The 17,397-nt window shown below is 40.0% G+C and overlaps 1 protein-coding gene across 1 annotated transcript; it reads left to right on the top strand.

Annotated features, from left to right (window-relative positions):
* Nucleotides 1-2,602: 2,602 nt before the first annotated feature.
* Nucleotides 2,603-9,880, top strand: LOC115686508 (peroxisomal acyl-coenzyme A oxidase 1). Its single transcript, XM_056304540.1, has 14 exons — nucleotides 2,603-2,904; nucleotides 3,395-3,503; nucleotides 3,595-3,656; nucleotides 3,969-4,178; nucleotides 4,444-4,531; nucleotides 4,614-4,776; nucleotides 5,066-5,264; nucleotides 6,291-6,488; nucleotides 7,269-7,400; nucleotides 7,539-7,659; nucleotides 8,123-8,233; nucleotides 8,495-8,564; nucleotides 9,082-9,265; nucleotides 9,359-9,880. Exons 1-14 carry the CDS (start codon nucleotides 2,758-2,760, stop codon nucleotides 9,566-9,568), a joined length of 2,004 nt encoding a protein of 667 aa, XP_056160515.1. The 5' UTR covers nucleotides 2,603-2,757; the 3' UTR covers nucleotides 9,569-9,880.
* The last annotated feature ends 7,517 nt before the right edge of the window (nucleotides 9,881-17,397 follow it).

The following is a 17,397-nucleotide window of genomic DNA, read 5'->3' as shown; positions in this document are numbered from 1 at the left end:
ATTTCATAAGCGCTGCTGTGGAGTTCAAATTCAATAGGCCCTTTGCCCCTCGAATAAAAGTCAGAATCGTGATCAAACTGACATGTGAAAATCCATTTTCTTGTTGAGTTAACTAACCTTTATTTAAGTTGTAGAAGATTTTCTTATTTGTTGAGAATACAGATATGCCAACCTTGCCACCCCATCCATGTGCATCAAGTAATGCTTTACTCTTAACGTCACCTACTTACATTAATCTTCTTGGTGGGCGTGGCTCCCAAGATTAATATGAGTAGGTGACGCTGTGATTTGAATACTAGATCCAAACCTAACGCTTAATTACTAAGCCCATTTCTAGTCTCTTTGTAATTTTTTTTAAGTGTCTCTGTCAGTCATGTTTGTATTGTCTTAACTTTCACGGACATTTCCAGTTTTTGCCTTCTCTTTCCATCGGTGAAGGTTAGGCCAAAAATGTAACTTAGAAAATCCGATCCATTGGAAAATTCCCTTAAAACTGGTCGCTGGCCGTAGATTCCTCCAAAATTTCTCCTCTAATTTAAGCCGTCGCCAGTTCAGATTATGACTCATCTATTCTAAGAATCTAGCAGATTTGATTCCGATGCTCTCCTTCCCCTCGAGATCTCCTTCGAGTATCGACTCTCGAACCTGTTTTGTTCTAACATTGTTTCATCTATTCCGGAATCTAGCAGATTCGATTCCGATGCCCTCCTTTGCACTTCAGAACTCCTTCCAGTTTCGACTCTCAAACTGATCTGTTCGAAAATCTAGGCGTCGGCCCGCCCCGCCCCTGGTTTACTGGAGGAAGCTCTCTGGCAAAACAATCAACTTCCATGTACATATCTGTTTCGTTTGATTCCTTTGTCTGTATTTGTGGATCAAAAAGGGGAGATGCCCTTTCGCAGGGAACCACAGAATATGCAGTAGATAGCTCAGTCCACCATATTTGAGAAAGGCAAATGAAAGAATGCTGCTATCGTCAAACTAAAATGATCAAAGTACCATATTGCTCTGTTGGACCCTACAAAGTGCAACATTACGAAAAGATTAGTGCCCTTCCCACCAGGCCAGAAAAAAAGGGTGGAAAAAGAAATAAGTATCGGGTTTATATTTATTCCGTAATTTTGATTTTTGGGGTTGAAATTAATCTAGGAGTAGACCTATTCAACGTGTGGATTGGGTTGGTTCGGTTAGAAATGATCAATCCAAATTGACCCGCTTAACTTGTCGTGACCCATTTCCATACAATACATACTCGACGTGACTCATATTATTAAAATACTTCATATATATAATCAGATCTAGGAAAACTCATCCAAACTAAGGTGAGAGCACGAAGTCAACGAGCGCGAGATCGAGTGAGGGTGAAAGAGAGTGAATAGAGAGTTATAAAAGTGGGTTGAGGTCTAAATAAGTTCTGAACCTATTTAACGCATATATTATTTTAAATCTTAACATTCTAAACCCATTTACTAAATGTATATAACTAACTCATATAACAATTTAATCTCATATATGTGTTAACAAATGGGTTTATATCCATTTTGACAGGTCTATCCAGGAGTCATCGTTCAAATTGAGTACGTGCGGATAGGATCCATTCAAACGACGGACGTGAAGTTTAGAGATAAAAGTCCATCTGTACCTATGGAAAATAGATGGAAGGAGGGCAATTCCAATAAGGCACTTATGGAAGTAATAATATCCATTTAAGGCCAAGTCAATTAGGACACCTATTAACGATGTTAAAAAGTCAATTCAAGACTACTGTGGCGACTACACCATTGTCGTATGTCGTTTGAGTCGAGTACAAGAGACGGGGATAAAACGAAACGTCAAAATCTGTCGAATTATACGGAGCATCTGCTTCTCCAGCCTTGTTTTTTCCTTTTTTAGTACGTTAGTACCAAGATCACTTTAATTTTGCGGGTCCCACTAGCGTATTTTTAGCAGCTATACATATCGATCAAATGAAAAGTGCAAATTAATATTTGAGAAACCAAATATATCGATGAATAAAGTGCTATCCCTCAAAACGCTTCGTCTGGATCATGAGACATTAAAATGAAGTTAAATATTGCCGAGGTCGGGATAAGAAAAATATATTGACTCCATAACTAGTTAGAGGTTATGGGTACCGGCGTGTTAAACTGAGAAACGCATTGGTAGAGCTCACCCCGATTACGGGGTAGGGCCGCCCCGTGACCGCGAAGGCTCCCAATGGCAATCATCCCTGTGCCAACCACCGGCAACAGGGCGAATGGATATGATCTCTGTGGATCGGCTTCGCATCCGAAAAGGGATAGGAAATAATTTGACAAAAGAAAAAAAAAAACAAGTTTGCGCTAAGTGGGAGGAAAAAAAAGAAGAAAAACAAAAAGGAAGGGTTTCGCCCACGTGTAAAATGTTTTTCAGAAAAAAAAATGAAAAAGAAAAAGGAGGAAAAAAGCGAGTGAATCTTGGATGAATGACCTCGGGAACCTCAACGGTGCCACGTCACCGCTTGGCAAATAAAAGCTCACGTCCTTCACTATCCGCTCCTATCAATCTATATAAATAGAGCTCGCTCAACGGACATTGGCTCCCCTGTATCTATCAATCGCAGTGAAGAGCTGAGATCGTCATCGTCTTTGTCCTCCTCGTCGTCGTCGTCGGGCCACGTTTTGACTGAGTCGGTGAAGGAAACCGGTTGCGATCTAGGGTTTTTCTGTCTCTCTGTGGGCGGAGGAGCTCGAGCCTCGGCCGTTGTTTTCCCGGATCATGGAGGGCGGCGGAGGAGTCGATCACCTGGCCGACGAGCGGCAGAAGGCGCGGTTCGACGTGGACGAGATGAAGATCGTCTGGGCCGGCTCCCGCCACGCCTTCGAGGTCTCCGATCGCGTCGCCCGACTCGTCGCCAGCGATCCGGTCATTGCTCTCTCTAGCCCCCTACCTCTGCGTGCGTGCGTGCGTGCGTGATGGCGTCGGTGTAGATGCGAAAATGAACTCGGTTGTGGCGGTCGGAATGTTTGATTTGTCTAGATGAGGTCTTCGATTGCGAGCTTTGAGGGAATTCGCCTCGGATGTTTTGGTGTCGATTTGCTGTGTGGTGATTACTGGAGGGAGGTAAACCGTTTATGATATCTGGATACCGGTGTCCCAGGTTGAGTCGATATGAACTTCGATGTTGTGTAGGCTAATTGGAATTGAGGGTGGATTTTAAATGCTGTTCGGGAAAACTCAAATTTGCCAATGTTTGTAATTTGATCTCTCGGAGTCGATTTATAGGAGCGATTTGGAGTGATGCGTTGTTTGGAGTTCGCAATCTCTGATTTTGCATCGAGTTCGCTTCTTTAGCTTATAATTGCTAGTTTTTTTGTTGCAAATGTCATGGTTTGTAGTTGGTTTACTGTGACAGGCCTTTCGGAAGGACAACAGGACTATGCTGAGCAGGAAAGAGCTTTTCAAAAGTACTCTAAAAAAAACTGCCTATGCTTGGAAGCGCATTATGGAGCTTCGACTAACTGGTTCATCTCCATTTGACCCGTTTTAGTGCTGTTGTTTTCTATAAGCTAATGGAATTTCTGGTCTAACAAAATTCAATCTTTCGTCTTGCAGAGGAAGAGGCGTCGAGGTTGAGGTTCTTTATCGATGAACCTGCTTATACAGATCTTCACTGGGTATTGTCTATTCCTAGTAGTATCCTTGGACCTTCTCATGCTTCCTTTTTCTTTTCTCCTTTTCGGGGCAAGGACTTTCTCAATCGACAAGTATTACTTTTTCTAGCTGAGCATAATGCTCACACACAGAGCATTGTTGATAGGCCTCCGACTTTAAGCAATTAACTGTTCAATAAATTCTTCACATCTTATTGACTTTGTTGTGATCCTTTCTAAATTATTGCGTATTCAGGAGATCTAATTAATCTTTTGATCATGTAGTTGTAGTTAGTTTTTCTCTTTTCTTGCTTCCTCACAACGATTTTTCTGCAGGGAATGTTCGTCCCTGCCATTAAAGGACAAGGAACTGAGGAGCAGCAACAGAAGTGGTTGCCGTTGGCATATAAGATGCAAATAATCGGATGCTATGCACAGACTGAACTCGGCCATGGCTCAAATGTCCAAGGTCTTGAAACTACTGCTACGTTTGATCCCCAGACGGATGAGTTCATCATTGATAGTCCCACACTAACTTCCAGCAAGGTAAAGGGTTGAAGGACAGTGTCTTATTTGAAAAAAAGAAAAAAAATCTAAAGACAGATGATATAATTGAAGTGACTATTGCCGTTCTTTTCTCTCTCTCTTTTTTTTTTTTATCATTTCTCTTACATCTCAGTTAGGCCTCTCACTAATCCTTCTTTGATAAATTGTACTGTCAATTCAGAATGTGATATCCAATTTTTTTGGTGCTGTTATCTAGATTTTCAATATTAGATTTGCCTAATTATGGTTTTGCTTTGGCTAATAGTGGTGGCCTGGTGGACTTGGTAAAGTTTCCACGCATGCCGTTGCATATGCACGACTTATTGTTAATGGTCAGGACCATGGAGTGCATGGTAAGCTTATCAATTGAGCATTCTGCTCGTGTAAGTTTGGCAAGTAATTATAGTATTATTGACATGACATCCCCATTTCTAGGTTTCATTGTCCAGCTTCGGAGCTTGGAAGACCATATGCCTCTTCCTGGCATAACTGTCGGTGATATTGGCATGAAATTTGGAAGCGGAGCTTATAACTCCATGGACAATGGAGTCCTTAGATTTGATCATGTGCGAATTCCAAGAAATCAAATGCTAATGAGGTTAGGTTTCACCTCTCTTGCTACGTAAAAGGGGCTTTCATCACACATCATGCATTGACAATGTTACAACTAAAAATTTTGAAGTTCAAAGAAGAATGCATTATGATCATTTCAAGTACTAAGTAGCATATGTGACAATAATTTGTGAGAAAATGAAGAGATGTGAGTGAAAAGAGTACCATGGAAGCTCGTGAGGCATCATTATCAATTAGGTGGATACAATTGTCTGCACAACGGGCTATTAGCTCAATGGTAGAGCATTTTCTGAAATCCTTGGGAAATGTGTCAGGGTTCTGCAGGTTACAAGGGAAGGGAAGGTCATGCAATCTGATGTGCCACGACAGCTGATTTATGGGACAATGGTGTTTGTCCGACAAACTATTGTATCCGATGCTTCCTGTGCTTTGTCACGGGCAGTTTGTATTGCTACAAGATATAGTGCTGTTCGTAGACAATTTGGGTCACAAAATGGTGGGCCCGAGACCCAGGTTGAGTAATTAGTTTTTCCATCTTTAGATACTGATGCATCGAGGTCTAACTCCATGGTAATCTCTTTATGTATGAAATTCTATATGTGGTTCCCTTAGGCTTGTTCAATATGATTAGTCCAGCTATGACGAGAACTATGGATATGCTGTCACACCTTTGTGTTTGGATGGGTTGAAGTGAGAGGAAATGGAAGGAATGACTAACCTAGGGAAATTGGTTATTATGGAGAGAAAATAAATGAAGGGAAGTGAGTGGAATTAACTCCCTGGGGCACACAAAAGAACTTCTCTCCACAGTTGAGAGAGATAGAGAGAAATTGTGTTTAGCTCCCTCACTTCCCAGAATGCCCTTAATGGAGAATTGATAAAGTGAAAAAGACGAGGGGCATTTTAGCATACTAACTAACTCGATATCCCTCCACGCCATTGTTCATCCAAACAGGAAGGGAAATTCCCTTCACTTTTTTTCTCTTCGACGCTCGTTTCTTTTTCTTTAGTATGTATATTCCTCCCAACTTAAATACCAAACAGAGTGATACAGCCAGATACTTCCTTTTTAACTAGAAGGATATATGGTGTAACAATTAACTTGATCCACATGGGTCAAGCCATTGAAAAGGAGTACTCAACTGGTGACTTGGGGGGTAGATCTTTTGTTAAATATCTTTTTCATTAGTACTCTCCAATGTTATGTGAGACGTGGGGTGTTTCAAACTTCTACATCTTCAGTTTTGTTTGGTCTAACACTCTGATACCATTTTAAGTCTTGGGCCAATCCATGTGGACTGAGCTCCCAAAAGAAAGGAGTACTTGGTTGGTGACATATGGGTGAGTTGTTATCTAAGTATCACTTCACAAGCTCTTCCACTCTACGTGGGATTGGTCCTTACGACATATGTCACTTCTTTTTGGGGTATATTAGTTTCCGAAATTGATGCACGTTAGGGCATTTTAATAACTGCCTTTTCCATTATCTCTTTGTTCTTGATTCATAAGCTAACATCTTTGCTGCCTATTTTATATTAGGTGATTGACTATAAAACTCAGCAAAGCAGACTTTTCCCCTTGTTGGCTTCTGCCTATGCTTTCCGATTTGTTGGTGAATGGTTGAAATGGCTATATACGGATGTGACTCAAAGGTTGCAAGCAAATGATTTTTCAACATTGCCAGAGGCTCATGCGTGCACTGCTGGTTTGAAATCTTTGACAACCTCTGCAACTGCTGTACGTGTTACTTTCTGACCTCTTATCCTTTTCCCCATCACATTCACATGTATTTTATTATCTCTCTCTCTCTCTCTCTCTCTCTCTCTCTCTCTCTCTCTCTCTCTCTCCACAGAAGACAAGGGTAGAAAACATGAAAATCTGACTGGTCAGTAACGGAATTCCAAACTGGGCCAAAACAGTGCTCAAGGCCTGTTTTGTTTTGCTTGTTACTGTTTCACTCCTTTTAATAACCTCATCTTTGCATTTCCTTGTTGTTTTTGTGTTACTCTAGGTAAGGTTTGGATGTTGAGATATTTTCATCGACTTGATTACACTATAGTATTGCCTGAACAGCTTTGACAGCTTATGGCAGAAGCCTGGTATGACATACTAGAAAAGATATTTTTTCAAGTACACAAGCTGGGGCATAATAGGAATTGAAGTTAAGAATGCATGATGTTTTAGTGTTGGATCGTTATCTATGCTTGAAGATTTAATGCCCTGTAATGCCTGCAGTGTGTTATTATTTTTTCTCATGGTCACATCTAAATTGACCATTTCCACATATTATCCTTTTGTTTTTTAGTAACTCGTATCTCAACAAAGATGTGGTCTACAGAAGTATTTCATTATTTATTGCTAATTTCATAAGGCATTGGGGCTTCCTATCACTTTTTTATGATTTTGGACTTCAACCATTTCCTTCCCTGTACTTAACATATCGGTGTGCTATTTGTTAAAGATTAACTGAAATCGGCAGTGTTGGATGCTTTTGCTGAAAAAAATTTTCTTTGGTAGGATGCAATTGAAGAGTGTAGAAAACTATGTGGTGGTCATGGTTACCTGAGTAGCAGTGGTCTTCCTGAACTGTTTGCAGTGTATATCCCTGCCTGTACGTACGAAGGAGACAATACTGTAATGCTTTTACAGGTATCTTTTCTGCTTAGGCGATCCCTTGCATAACCTGCTGAGGTTGCTCCATCAGCAGGCCATTCGAGTTCTTGTATTATGTCAGCTCTATTATGTCTTTCATTTTCAACCACAGAGCTGATAAAAATTTCTCTGCAGGTTGCAAGGTTTCTCATGAAGACTGTTTCTCAGTTGGGCTCTGGGAAACAGCCTGTTGGTTCAACAGCATACATGAGCCGGGCGGAACATCTCATGCAATGCTGTTGCAGTGCTCAAAGAGGTAACTTTAGACTTTTCTTACTCAAAGTTCCATTTGGAGCTTCTATAAATCCAATGTCGTGCACGCACTATACTTTGACAAAGTCTCTGTTATGTGAGATTGTTCCTTTTGATATTGCAAAAGAACTTATTTTTTAATTTGATATAAATAGAGAAGATTGTAGAATAGGAGGAATGGTTCGGACGATCAACAGTTGTTCAAATATATTGGCGTGACCAGCTTGATACAATGGTTGAGTTGTGAGTATGCCTATCAGTATATTTGAGGCCTGACGGGACATTAGATTGCCTCCACAGCTTCTCCCCCTTCTTTGGGATTAGAAAAGTTGGGGAAGGGGATTGATAAGATTTTGAAACAAATGTGGTTTCTTGCTTTGACCTGATTTTACTGGTTTGAGCTGCTTTACATGCCTTCGTTGTGCAATGACAGACAGACAACTTCACTTTTCATGTTTTTCTTGCAGTTGAGGATTGGTTGAAGCCCAATGTAGTTTTGGAGGCATTTGAAGCAAGGGCCTTGAGGATGTCAGTTGCCTGTGCGCAGAATCTTAGCAAATTCTCAAACCCAGAAGAAGGTATTATTGCATCTTCTTATTCTGCTTTCCTGCTGACTATGGTTGAGAAACTTGAACATAAAATAGCGAAGGTGCAAAAACATTCATGTCATTGCAAATCCAGAATTTAGATAGTATATTTAGCTCTTCACGCAGAAGAGGTGCATAAAACTTTCTGCAAGTTATAGACTCAGGAACATCGCACTTCTTCTGCAGGATTTGTTTAATATGGAATTGAAATACAACTGAGATGTCTTTCCACTTGTCTTCTCTCTTGCACAGGTTTTGCGGAACTCTCTGCTGATTTGGTTGAGGCAGCAACTGCTCATTGCCAATTGATTGTTGTTTCCAAGTGAGTATCCCTGTCCTTGTGAGTTGGTCAAACACAGTTCTCAATCCTGAAGTTACTCTAGGGTATCCACACATGCACTCGTGAGCATCTTTTAGTGCAAAGCTGAATGTATTCCTTGGTTTTGTGAAGTTAATTGGTTGTGTACATGAAGCAAAACCTTCGAGGAAGCTTTTGTAGTGTCTTAAATCTGGTTTCATTTATTTGTTCTGTGTGTTTACACAATAGACAAGTGAGGCTGCAAGATTTAAGCACAACGTTTTGACGTGTCTAGTGTTTTCCAAGTTGCTTGTGAGATTTAAGACAATTATTTACCTTGATTTGTAGGTTTTAACATTAAATTCTTGTGAAGTTGATCACAATATGTATAGGATAACTGAACGGAGGGAAATTTGGTCTTTGGGGGTGGAAACATGTGGCCTTTGTGATGTATGTATTAAATCAGTGTAACGAATCAGCTGTGTTCCGATTGATTGCTTGGTTTTTGTGAAATCGACAACAATCTGTTTTTTTGTTCCAGATTCATTGAGAAATTACAGCAAGATATACCCGGAAAGGGGGTAAAGGAACAATTGCAGACACTTTGCAGCGTTTATTCGCTGTATGTTCTCCACAAGCATCTGGGAGATTTTCTGTCTGGCGGTTGCATCACTCCAAAACAAGCTTCCTTGGCCAATGAACAGCTCAGATCTCTTTATTCTCAGGTTTGTCAAAAACAATACACCGGCATCTTTTCGTGTTCACAAGAAATTTACCTGTCAAATGATTGCTAATTGAATAAGCCTCAACGACTTTAGGTTCGTCCGAATGCAATTGCACTTGTCGACGCATTTAACTACACGGACCACTACCTGGGCTCTGTTCTTGGCCGCTACGATGGGAATGTGTATCCGAAGCTTTACGAGGAAGCGTGGAAGGATCCTCTAAACGACTCTGTCGTGCCTGATGGCTACCATGAGTACATCCGCCCTGTGCTAAAACAACAGCTTCGCAATGCAAGACTCTAAAGAACATGGTTCTATGGTCCGACCGCAAATGTTTTATAGTAGGTTGTTTATTATGTGGTTTAAGCCAATAAAATTCAGCTGCAATGAGTGCCGGTAAGGTGTAAAACTTGGTATTTAAGCAATGCTACAGAAGCTTCGCTTTCTTCAAAAGCAAAGCTTCTATAGAACGAGTGATCGATTGTAGTTGATAAATATGACAAGTAGCGACCGATAACTTGGACATTGAGAGATTTGTACTCGTATATTCTTTCTCTAGCATGAATTGGGACTTCCAAATAAAATTTAAAGAAGAGTAATCCTCAGTATTTAACAGTTAGTTTCTTGCATTATTATTTTTTTGTACTGTTCTATGGCATTTCTTGACATGGAGGAATTCTGAAGTCGCTCGAGAAACAAGCAGAGGATATCACGGTCCATGTATGATGGGAGAGAGAATTTGTGGTATCGACTCATTCATTGGTCAATTGGCAAACTATTTAATCAAAGGCCATCGTATGTTGGAATATATGTGTTGATCTTGTCTTTGGGATTCAATGCCGTACGTGTACTATTTTCTTGTTAAGCATGTTTAGCAAGTGTTCCGGGAACATTTCTTTAGTGGACATTCCTTTTTGATACGTGATTTGTGAGCATAGTACCATAACTCCAAAGATACATGAGTGAATGATCGACACATCGACGAGTCCGGTGAAGAAAGGGAGAAGAAGGTTGCGGCCCTGGTATTCGACGGCATCACTAGTTAAAGTCGAGCGTGGCCTTCCCTTCCGTTCTACTCCTTCCCGCGACTGTTATGATGTATGTCCCAAAGTCACTCGAAGTAAGGGACGCGATTCTGCTGTACCCAAACACGATCCCATCTTGCCGTCTCCTCTCATGAGATCGTGACACGTGTTCATTTCATCGTGGACTTACCGTCCTCGAACGGGAACATGTCGGGTATACCAAAGTTCGTGTTATGGTCTTTCTTGTCAGTAACACATACGGGTAATCTCGGCCGTCTTTTCTGACCAAAAACCAAAACACATAGAAAATCTTGGTTGTCTTTTTAATTCGTCTCGAGGGTTGCTCACCCCTCAATGGGGAGACAACAATACTCCCTGAAAGGACAGTTGCATCGTACCTCCTAATTAAGAAGAATTAAATTTTGGTACCAAACACAGATTCGTCCCGATCCACAAAACCTAAAACAAAAAAACCAATTTTAAAAAAAGGGAAAAAACACCAGGCGACATCACGTGACAGCTCGCGTGCGCATCCCCCTGCTCCCACCCTCCCTCCCTCCCTCCCTCCCTCTCCCGTTCCGCGTCGCCCATCTACCCTTCCTTCCTTCCTTCCGCCGCCGCCGTCGTCCGCGAGGGTCTGACTTTGACCGACCGTCGCTGTCTCGGACAAAGACCATTATGCAAATGGCGAATTAAACAAATCAGACCGACCGCGAACACCATCGTGGTCCTTGAAAAAACACACCATTTTAATAAACACACGTTCTCGATGCCGATCTCTCTCTTCCTCTCCTCTGGTTCGACACGAACGTCGGGCGACAATTAAACAATTGTGGCTGCTTGGAATCTCTCGTTGATTTTGCAATTAACAAATTGAAAAGTGAACGCGTCTCGGGTCACGGTCTTCAGATAGACTGGTAGTTGGCATCGGAATTTCAGTCAACGGAAGCAATCGTCCGCCATTAATACGCCCCATCTCGGATAAGACCCTTCAATGTCCGTGTAATTAATGTCGAGGCTGGCTCCACCGAAATCTATGGTTCCGGCACCAGCGGCGCCAGGAGACATTGATTGCACGCCGCGCATTGCCTGGTGCTGAATCGACTGCGTGTACGGATCCCTATTCGATGTGCTAATCCCCCTGTTTTGATTGCACATTGAAATAGGGGATTAAGGAAGGCGCTTTGTTGAGTATTCTGAACGAGGGACGGTTCGCTCTTCGAAGAATTGAGTACCCATGACGCGACATTTTTTTTTGATTATTTGCTTGAGACGTGTCTCGGGACGCTCGTTGACGAAATCCCTAATCAGAACATTTTTCGTTTTTGAAAAAAGTCGATTATGATGCATATGTAAATACTAGAATACCGGGATAAATGAATCGAAAGTCTTAAAATTTACCACGAAAATATAATTGAGTCCTAAAACTTTTAAAAAATGTAACTAAATCCTAAAACTTATCAAGCTGGTGCATTCAAGTCATTTCACTAACTCCGTCCAAATTGACAAACAGAAAATGTTGAAAGTTTTAGGTTTTGAGTACACTAAGGGTGCGCATGGAATGCATTCCGGAATAAAAATTCTGTTCTGGAATGCATTCCGGAACAGAATGGCGTTTGTTAAAAAATTTCCGAAATGCATTCTGGAGCGATTTTTGCATTCGGAAAAAAATGCGTTTGTTAAAAATACTTGATTTGAAGATGCATTCTTGATTCGAATACATTTTTATTCGAAATGAGTTTTGGCAAGAAAAAGAGAAGCTACTTTTTGTAGCTTCTTGATTCCGAAATGCATTCTCCCTATTTTCTCACAATTTTTTTTTTCAGAAAATGCATAAAAATTGAAAAATTCTAGAAAAATTCATAAAAATTTCCAGAAAATAAAAAAAAAGTCAGATTTCAGGAAAATATGAAATTTGGTGATTTTTTTTTAAAAAATAAAATAAAAATAAAAAATTTCAAAACTTCACAGAATAGCTTAAAACACATGTGGCCATCCATTTTGAGTGAAATTTAAATTTTTTGAGGTGCCCAAAAAAAATCAAAAATTTCAAAACTTCACAAAATGGCTTAAAATACCTGTGGCCACCTACTTTGAGTGAAATTTAAAATTTTTGAGGTGCAAAAAAAAATAATAAAAAAATAAAAATTTTCAAAACTTCACAAAATGGGTTAAAATACCTGTGGCCACCCACTTTGAGTGAAATTTAAATTTTTTGGGGTGCCCAAAAAAATAAATAAATAATAAAAAATTTCAAAACTTCACAGAATGGCTTAGAATATCTGTAGCCACCCACTTTGAGTAAAATTTAAATTTTTTGAGGTGCCCAAAAAAATAAAAAAATAAAAAAATAAAATTCAAAACTTCACAAAATGGCTTAGAATACCTGTGGCCACCCACTTTGAGTGAAATTTAAATTTTTTTAGGTGCCCAAAAAAAATTTAAAAAAATCAAAAATTTCAAAACTTTACAGAATGGCTTATAATATATGTGGCCACCCACTTTGAGTAAAAATTAAATTTTTTTAGGTGCAAAAAAAATCAACAAATCAAAACAGATTTCTGTTCCAGAAATCAATTTCTAGAGTAGAATTAGTCATGTTTTACCAAACAGATTTCTCCTCCAGAAATCAATTTCTGGCAAGAATTTGATTTCTGGAGCAGAATGGTTACCATTCGCACCCTAACTTGACAAATTTTAAGATATGAATGCATTTTTTGAAAGTTTTATGATCCAGTTGCACTTTCATGACAATTTTTAGGACTCAATTATACCTTTTTTTAAGTTTTAAAACTCAATTGTACTTTCGTGATAAGTGTTGTGACTTTTCCGTGCACTTATTTCGCAGAAAATCAATGCTTCTGGAAACTTTGAGTACTTTTTTGTTTTATTGCATGATGAGTGTCCTAAACACGCTAATTAATAAAATCCCTTTTCCTAAAGGCACATATAGGGCTTGGGGAATGGTGGTAGACCGGTAGTTATGGTCCTCAAAAGAATATTCTTAAACGCATCGAAATTGGACAATATCGATCATGGTCTGACATGAAATCATCGATTTGATAATTTTAAAAGTGGAATGACGCGACCCAAGATTTATTTTTTAAGATGAAACAACTCGATGTCCTGACCCATGATTTTGAATCTATATCAAGTTTAATGATGGCTCGTAATATTTTACATATATAATGCTATCTCATGATACATCGTATAGTTTAAGTTATATAAAAGGGTCACCAAATCTTTACACCGTAACGGAATCCATGTCCGAACACAATCATCTATTGATTTGTTGGGCTTAATTAGTGACAATAATTCGGGCGAGATCGTCGAGGATGGTGGGAAAGATGATAAGAAGTATATGGTCACAAATGAAACCATGACGGGGAAAAGTGGCGCATGTGTAAAAGGGGTATGTACAAAATGCATTCGTCTGCTTGCGGGAGTGCTCTTTTAAAACATAGATGGTCCCATCTCTCTCTCTCTCTCTCGAGACTATATAAATTCAGTCCCGACAAAGACTAATGAGTTGGATTCCATAGTCCACGTGATTCCCATTTCCATGGCGAGTCCACCACATATATTCCATTGCAGGATGCTTAGCCACCCTATGTGCTCGTTTGGACACAACAAGGCTATCAAACTAGGGGTGTCGTGGGTCGAGTTGGATTTGGATTGGGTAAAAAATGGTCGGACCCATTTGAACTCATTTTTATGCGATATAAATTTCACGACTCATGCCTAACTTGACCTCGACCCCAGCCCATGTTACACAAACGCATCCATACTTAAGTCTAACAATGAATTATCGTTAGACAGTTAGTTTCAATGACCCTTTTAAGCTTATAATAAAAGTTAGGTTTTCTTTCTTTCCTGTCTATGCTCCATTCATTAGAATGTTAACTTCAATGACCCTTCTAAGCTCTCCACCATACGTTCGTCCCGACGATGAACCATTGCATTTTCATCGCTATTTATTCATTCGAACGTGTTTGGCGAAAATAACGATTGTTGAATTCTCGCATCGTTCGCAAAACATATGCGGGTTGATATGCAATATGCAAAGTCATAAAATAGTATTTCCTTCCTTCTAGAAATGAATGAAGGCCACTTATATGAAAAGAGACAGAGGAATCCTCTTAATAACATAAGATGGATATTTTTATACTACATGCTTTCGCCAAATTAATTTGTTTCACATGCGGTACGTCATCTAGTCAACTGCGCCTTTTGCTACATTTCCAAAGTAAAAAAAAAATGATTGGAGAAAGCAGAAATGGAACAATATTTTCTTCATCGTTATAATATTATTGTTTTTATTATTATTCTGATAAATCTTCTAGATGGAAGAAGATCTTCCAAAATAATCAGCTCCATCTTCTTCCTATGCTCATGGGTCACGATTGACCACGCGGGCTGCATGCATCATTAATTAATATATACGAGGCTGCCATTTTCGGGCGTATCTACTATAGTTGATTTTTAATGATAATCTTCTGGAATAATATATATATTGTTGACTTTTTTTTTTTGGTTGAAATATTGTTGACTTGAAAGTGTCGTTTAAATACTTAGTATCAACGACGGATCTTTTGTTCACGTAGTTGGTATATGGAGATGCGCGATTGACGTAAAAATTGTTCACACTTTGCGGCACCTACTACCAATGAAAGGCCTCATTCTGGAATATGTTTTCAGTAGGCTTTTTAACTATATATATAGCTGAATAATTTATAGTTGGGAAAACGACATAAACAATCCCGGAACTTTTGTCTAATGCACAATGTGATCCCTAAACTTTTAATTTGTTCAATACCGTCAATGAACTTTTGTTGCATGTTTAATTTAATCCATAATATGTAAAAAAGTTCAGGAACCACATCGAATATTAGATTAAAGTTCAGGGACCACATTAAACAGATTAAAAGTTCATGAACCATATTGCACGTTGGACTAAAGTTTAAGGACTGTTTGTGTCATTTTCTTTTTATAGTTGGAGGATAAAAAATCGGGTCATCACTCTCCACCATTTTTCAATATGCATGGCCATAAAAATAAAATTGGTTAGATCCTTACCAAAAAAAATAAAATAAAATTGGTTAGGTGCTTGCGTGGATTTTATATTCATTATTGTATGCTTTTAGCATCCTTCACGAGGTGAATTATGAGTATTTTGTTCCTTTTGCATTATTGTAATCTGTGCGTTCGATAATTGAGGAAGTTGTTTGATTATATTACTACTTCGCTTAGGGGCCACTGAGCAGATGGATTTCTTTGAAATCGTACCTAATTACGTACAGCACTGCCAACTGGGATCTTTTGCTAGTGCCGAAATTAAGTAATATCAAGATGGGTTTTATCTTCGGAAGGCGTTTTTGAAAGTACAACCATAAAAGTAGAACTTCGATATCGAAAGCTTACTTGAGATGGCTAAAACATTTATCTATACAAAATATATAAAGCCGACTTTCGCATTTTGGGTCCACTTTTCATTCGATCAAAATACCCCTTTATTTTATTTCATCCAATCTCAATATAGGAAAAGTAAAGAGAATGTTATATTATTAATCTTACGCAAGTGGTCTCATTTTATCTTTATACTCTGTGTGTTTCGTGATAAATATTTTCCGTGAAAATATTTTTTGATGCTTGGATTGCTTAGGAAAATGAGTCAACCGAAAACCTATGCTTAAAATCAGGAAAATGATTTCTTTAAAAATTCGGAAGTTATTTTTCAAAATATGACTAGATATCGGCGCTTGAACTAGAAATTCTGTACTTTGGCATTGTAAATCGTTCCCGAGTCCTAGGTGTCCAAGATTGGGTCCTCAACACCTGGGCTTGGGTCCATCAAGGCCGGCCCCGCAACCCTCGTGCTCGTGCCTAGGTTCCTGGTACCAACGGCTAGATCCATTGGGTTAGGCTCGGGCCCCCAGTAGTGGTGCTTTGGTCCTCGGTGACAGGGTTCGAGTTCATCGAGGCAAGTTCCAAGGCCCCGATTCCCGTGCTCGAGTCCCTAGTGCTTGGGCTTGTGTCCTCGGTGCTTGAGTCCTCGGTGGCCAGGCCCCGATCTATCGAAGGCAAGGCTCGAGACCCTGATGCCCGTGCCTGTGCCTGGGTCCATTGAGGCTGGGCCTACGTCCACAGAGGTTGGGCCCGGTCCCCGAGTGCCCGTGCCAGGATCCTGCGTCCGAGCCTAGGTCCATTGAGGTCAAGGCTCGGACCTTGACGCCCATGCCCTGGTCCATAGACGCCGGGCTCGAACCTGGGTCACCGGGGTTCCCCGCTCGGCCTTTGTGGACCCGGGCATGGGCATCGGGGCCTCGGGCTCGGCCTCCATGGACCCAAGCCAGGGCACAAGGAAGCTGTGCAAGGGCATTAGGTTTTTGGTTCCGGCTTCTGTGGACCTGGGACCGATGCCTATGCTCTTGCTCGGGACCCAAGTGCCTGTGCCCGAGTCCTTGGTGCCCAGGTCAGGGTTCATCGAAGCTGGACCTGGGTGCCTATGCCTGATTCCCCGGCTGCCCATGTGCAAGTCACTAGCATCCGATTAGTATATGTGTATTTAGGAAAATCAAATCAGATTTTGTTTTCCAAACGACTGAAAATATTTTCCTGTTTATTTTCCGATTTCGGCCAAACATTAGAAAATATTTTTCAGAAATGTAACATTTTTCGTGAAACAAATGTAACCTTTCTTTAAGAATTATAACAATCCGCTCTCTCAAATCAATGATGCATAAAGCCACTTGTGTAATTTTTTTTTTGACAGGATCTATGTTATGCTATACTTGGTCATATCAAAAGGCATAAAGGAAAAATTACAACCATTACCTTCTACAAGCAAATCAACCCTTCATCTCGTTCTTAACATGGATTTCTGACGCAACGTTAGGAATTATCATTTGCATTACTATACATACCGCGAAACTCACTACGGAGAATTCTTGGAAGGAAATAACTACCCCGAAATAGGAACCAAGAGAAGAAAACAGCGAATCAAGGACCACGATGTTGACCTCCTGGACAGTATGAAATGGCTGAGGAAAATAAGCTGCAGCCTTTTGTAGTGGGTATTGAATTGTATTGGGAGTTAGCTATTGTGAT

This window comes from Syzygium oleosum, unplaced genomic scaffold (assembly GCF_021117445.2).
Source record: "Syzygium oleosum isolate NSW1041296 unplaced genomic scaffold, Sole_v2.1 Sole_v2.32, whole genome shotgun sequence".
In the NCBI taxonomy this organism is placed as follows: domain Eukaryota; kingdom Viridiplantae; phylum Streptophyta; class Magnoliopsida; order Myrtales; family Myrtaceae; genus Syzygium; species Syzygium oleosum.
Note: the sequence above shows the minus strand (reverse complement) of the source record. Positions and strands in the feature narration are given on the sequence as shown.

Excerpts from the sequence above, each read along its gene's own strand:
- LOC115686508 (XM_056304540.1), top strand. The coding sequence starts at position 2,758 with ATGGAGGGCGGCGGAGGAGTCGATCACCTGGCCGACGAGCGGCAGAAG. Across the intron at positions 8,565-9,081 it reads CAATTGATTGTTGTTTCCAA|ATTCATTGAGAAATTACAGC; the intron begins GTGAGTATCCCT and ends TTTTTGTTCCAG. Across the intron at positions 9,266-9,358 it reads TCAGATCTCTTTATTCTCAG|GTTCGTCCGAATGCAATTGC; the intron begins GTTTGTCAAAAA and ends CAACGACTTTAG.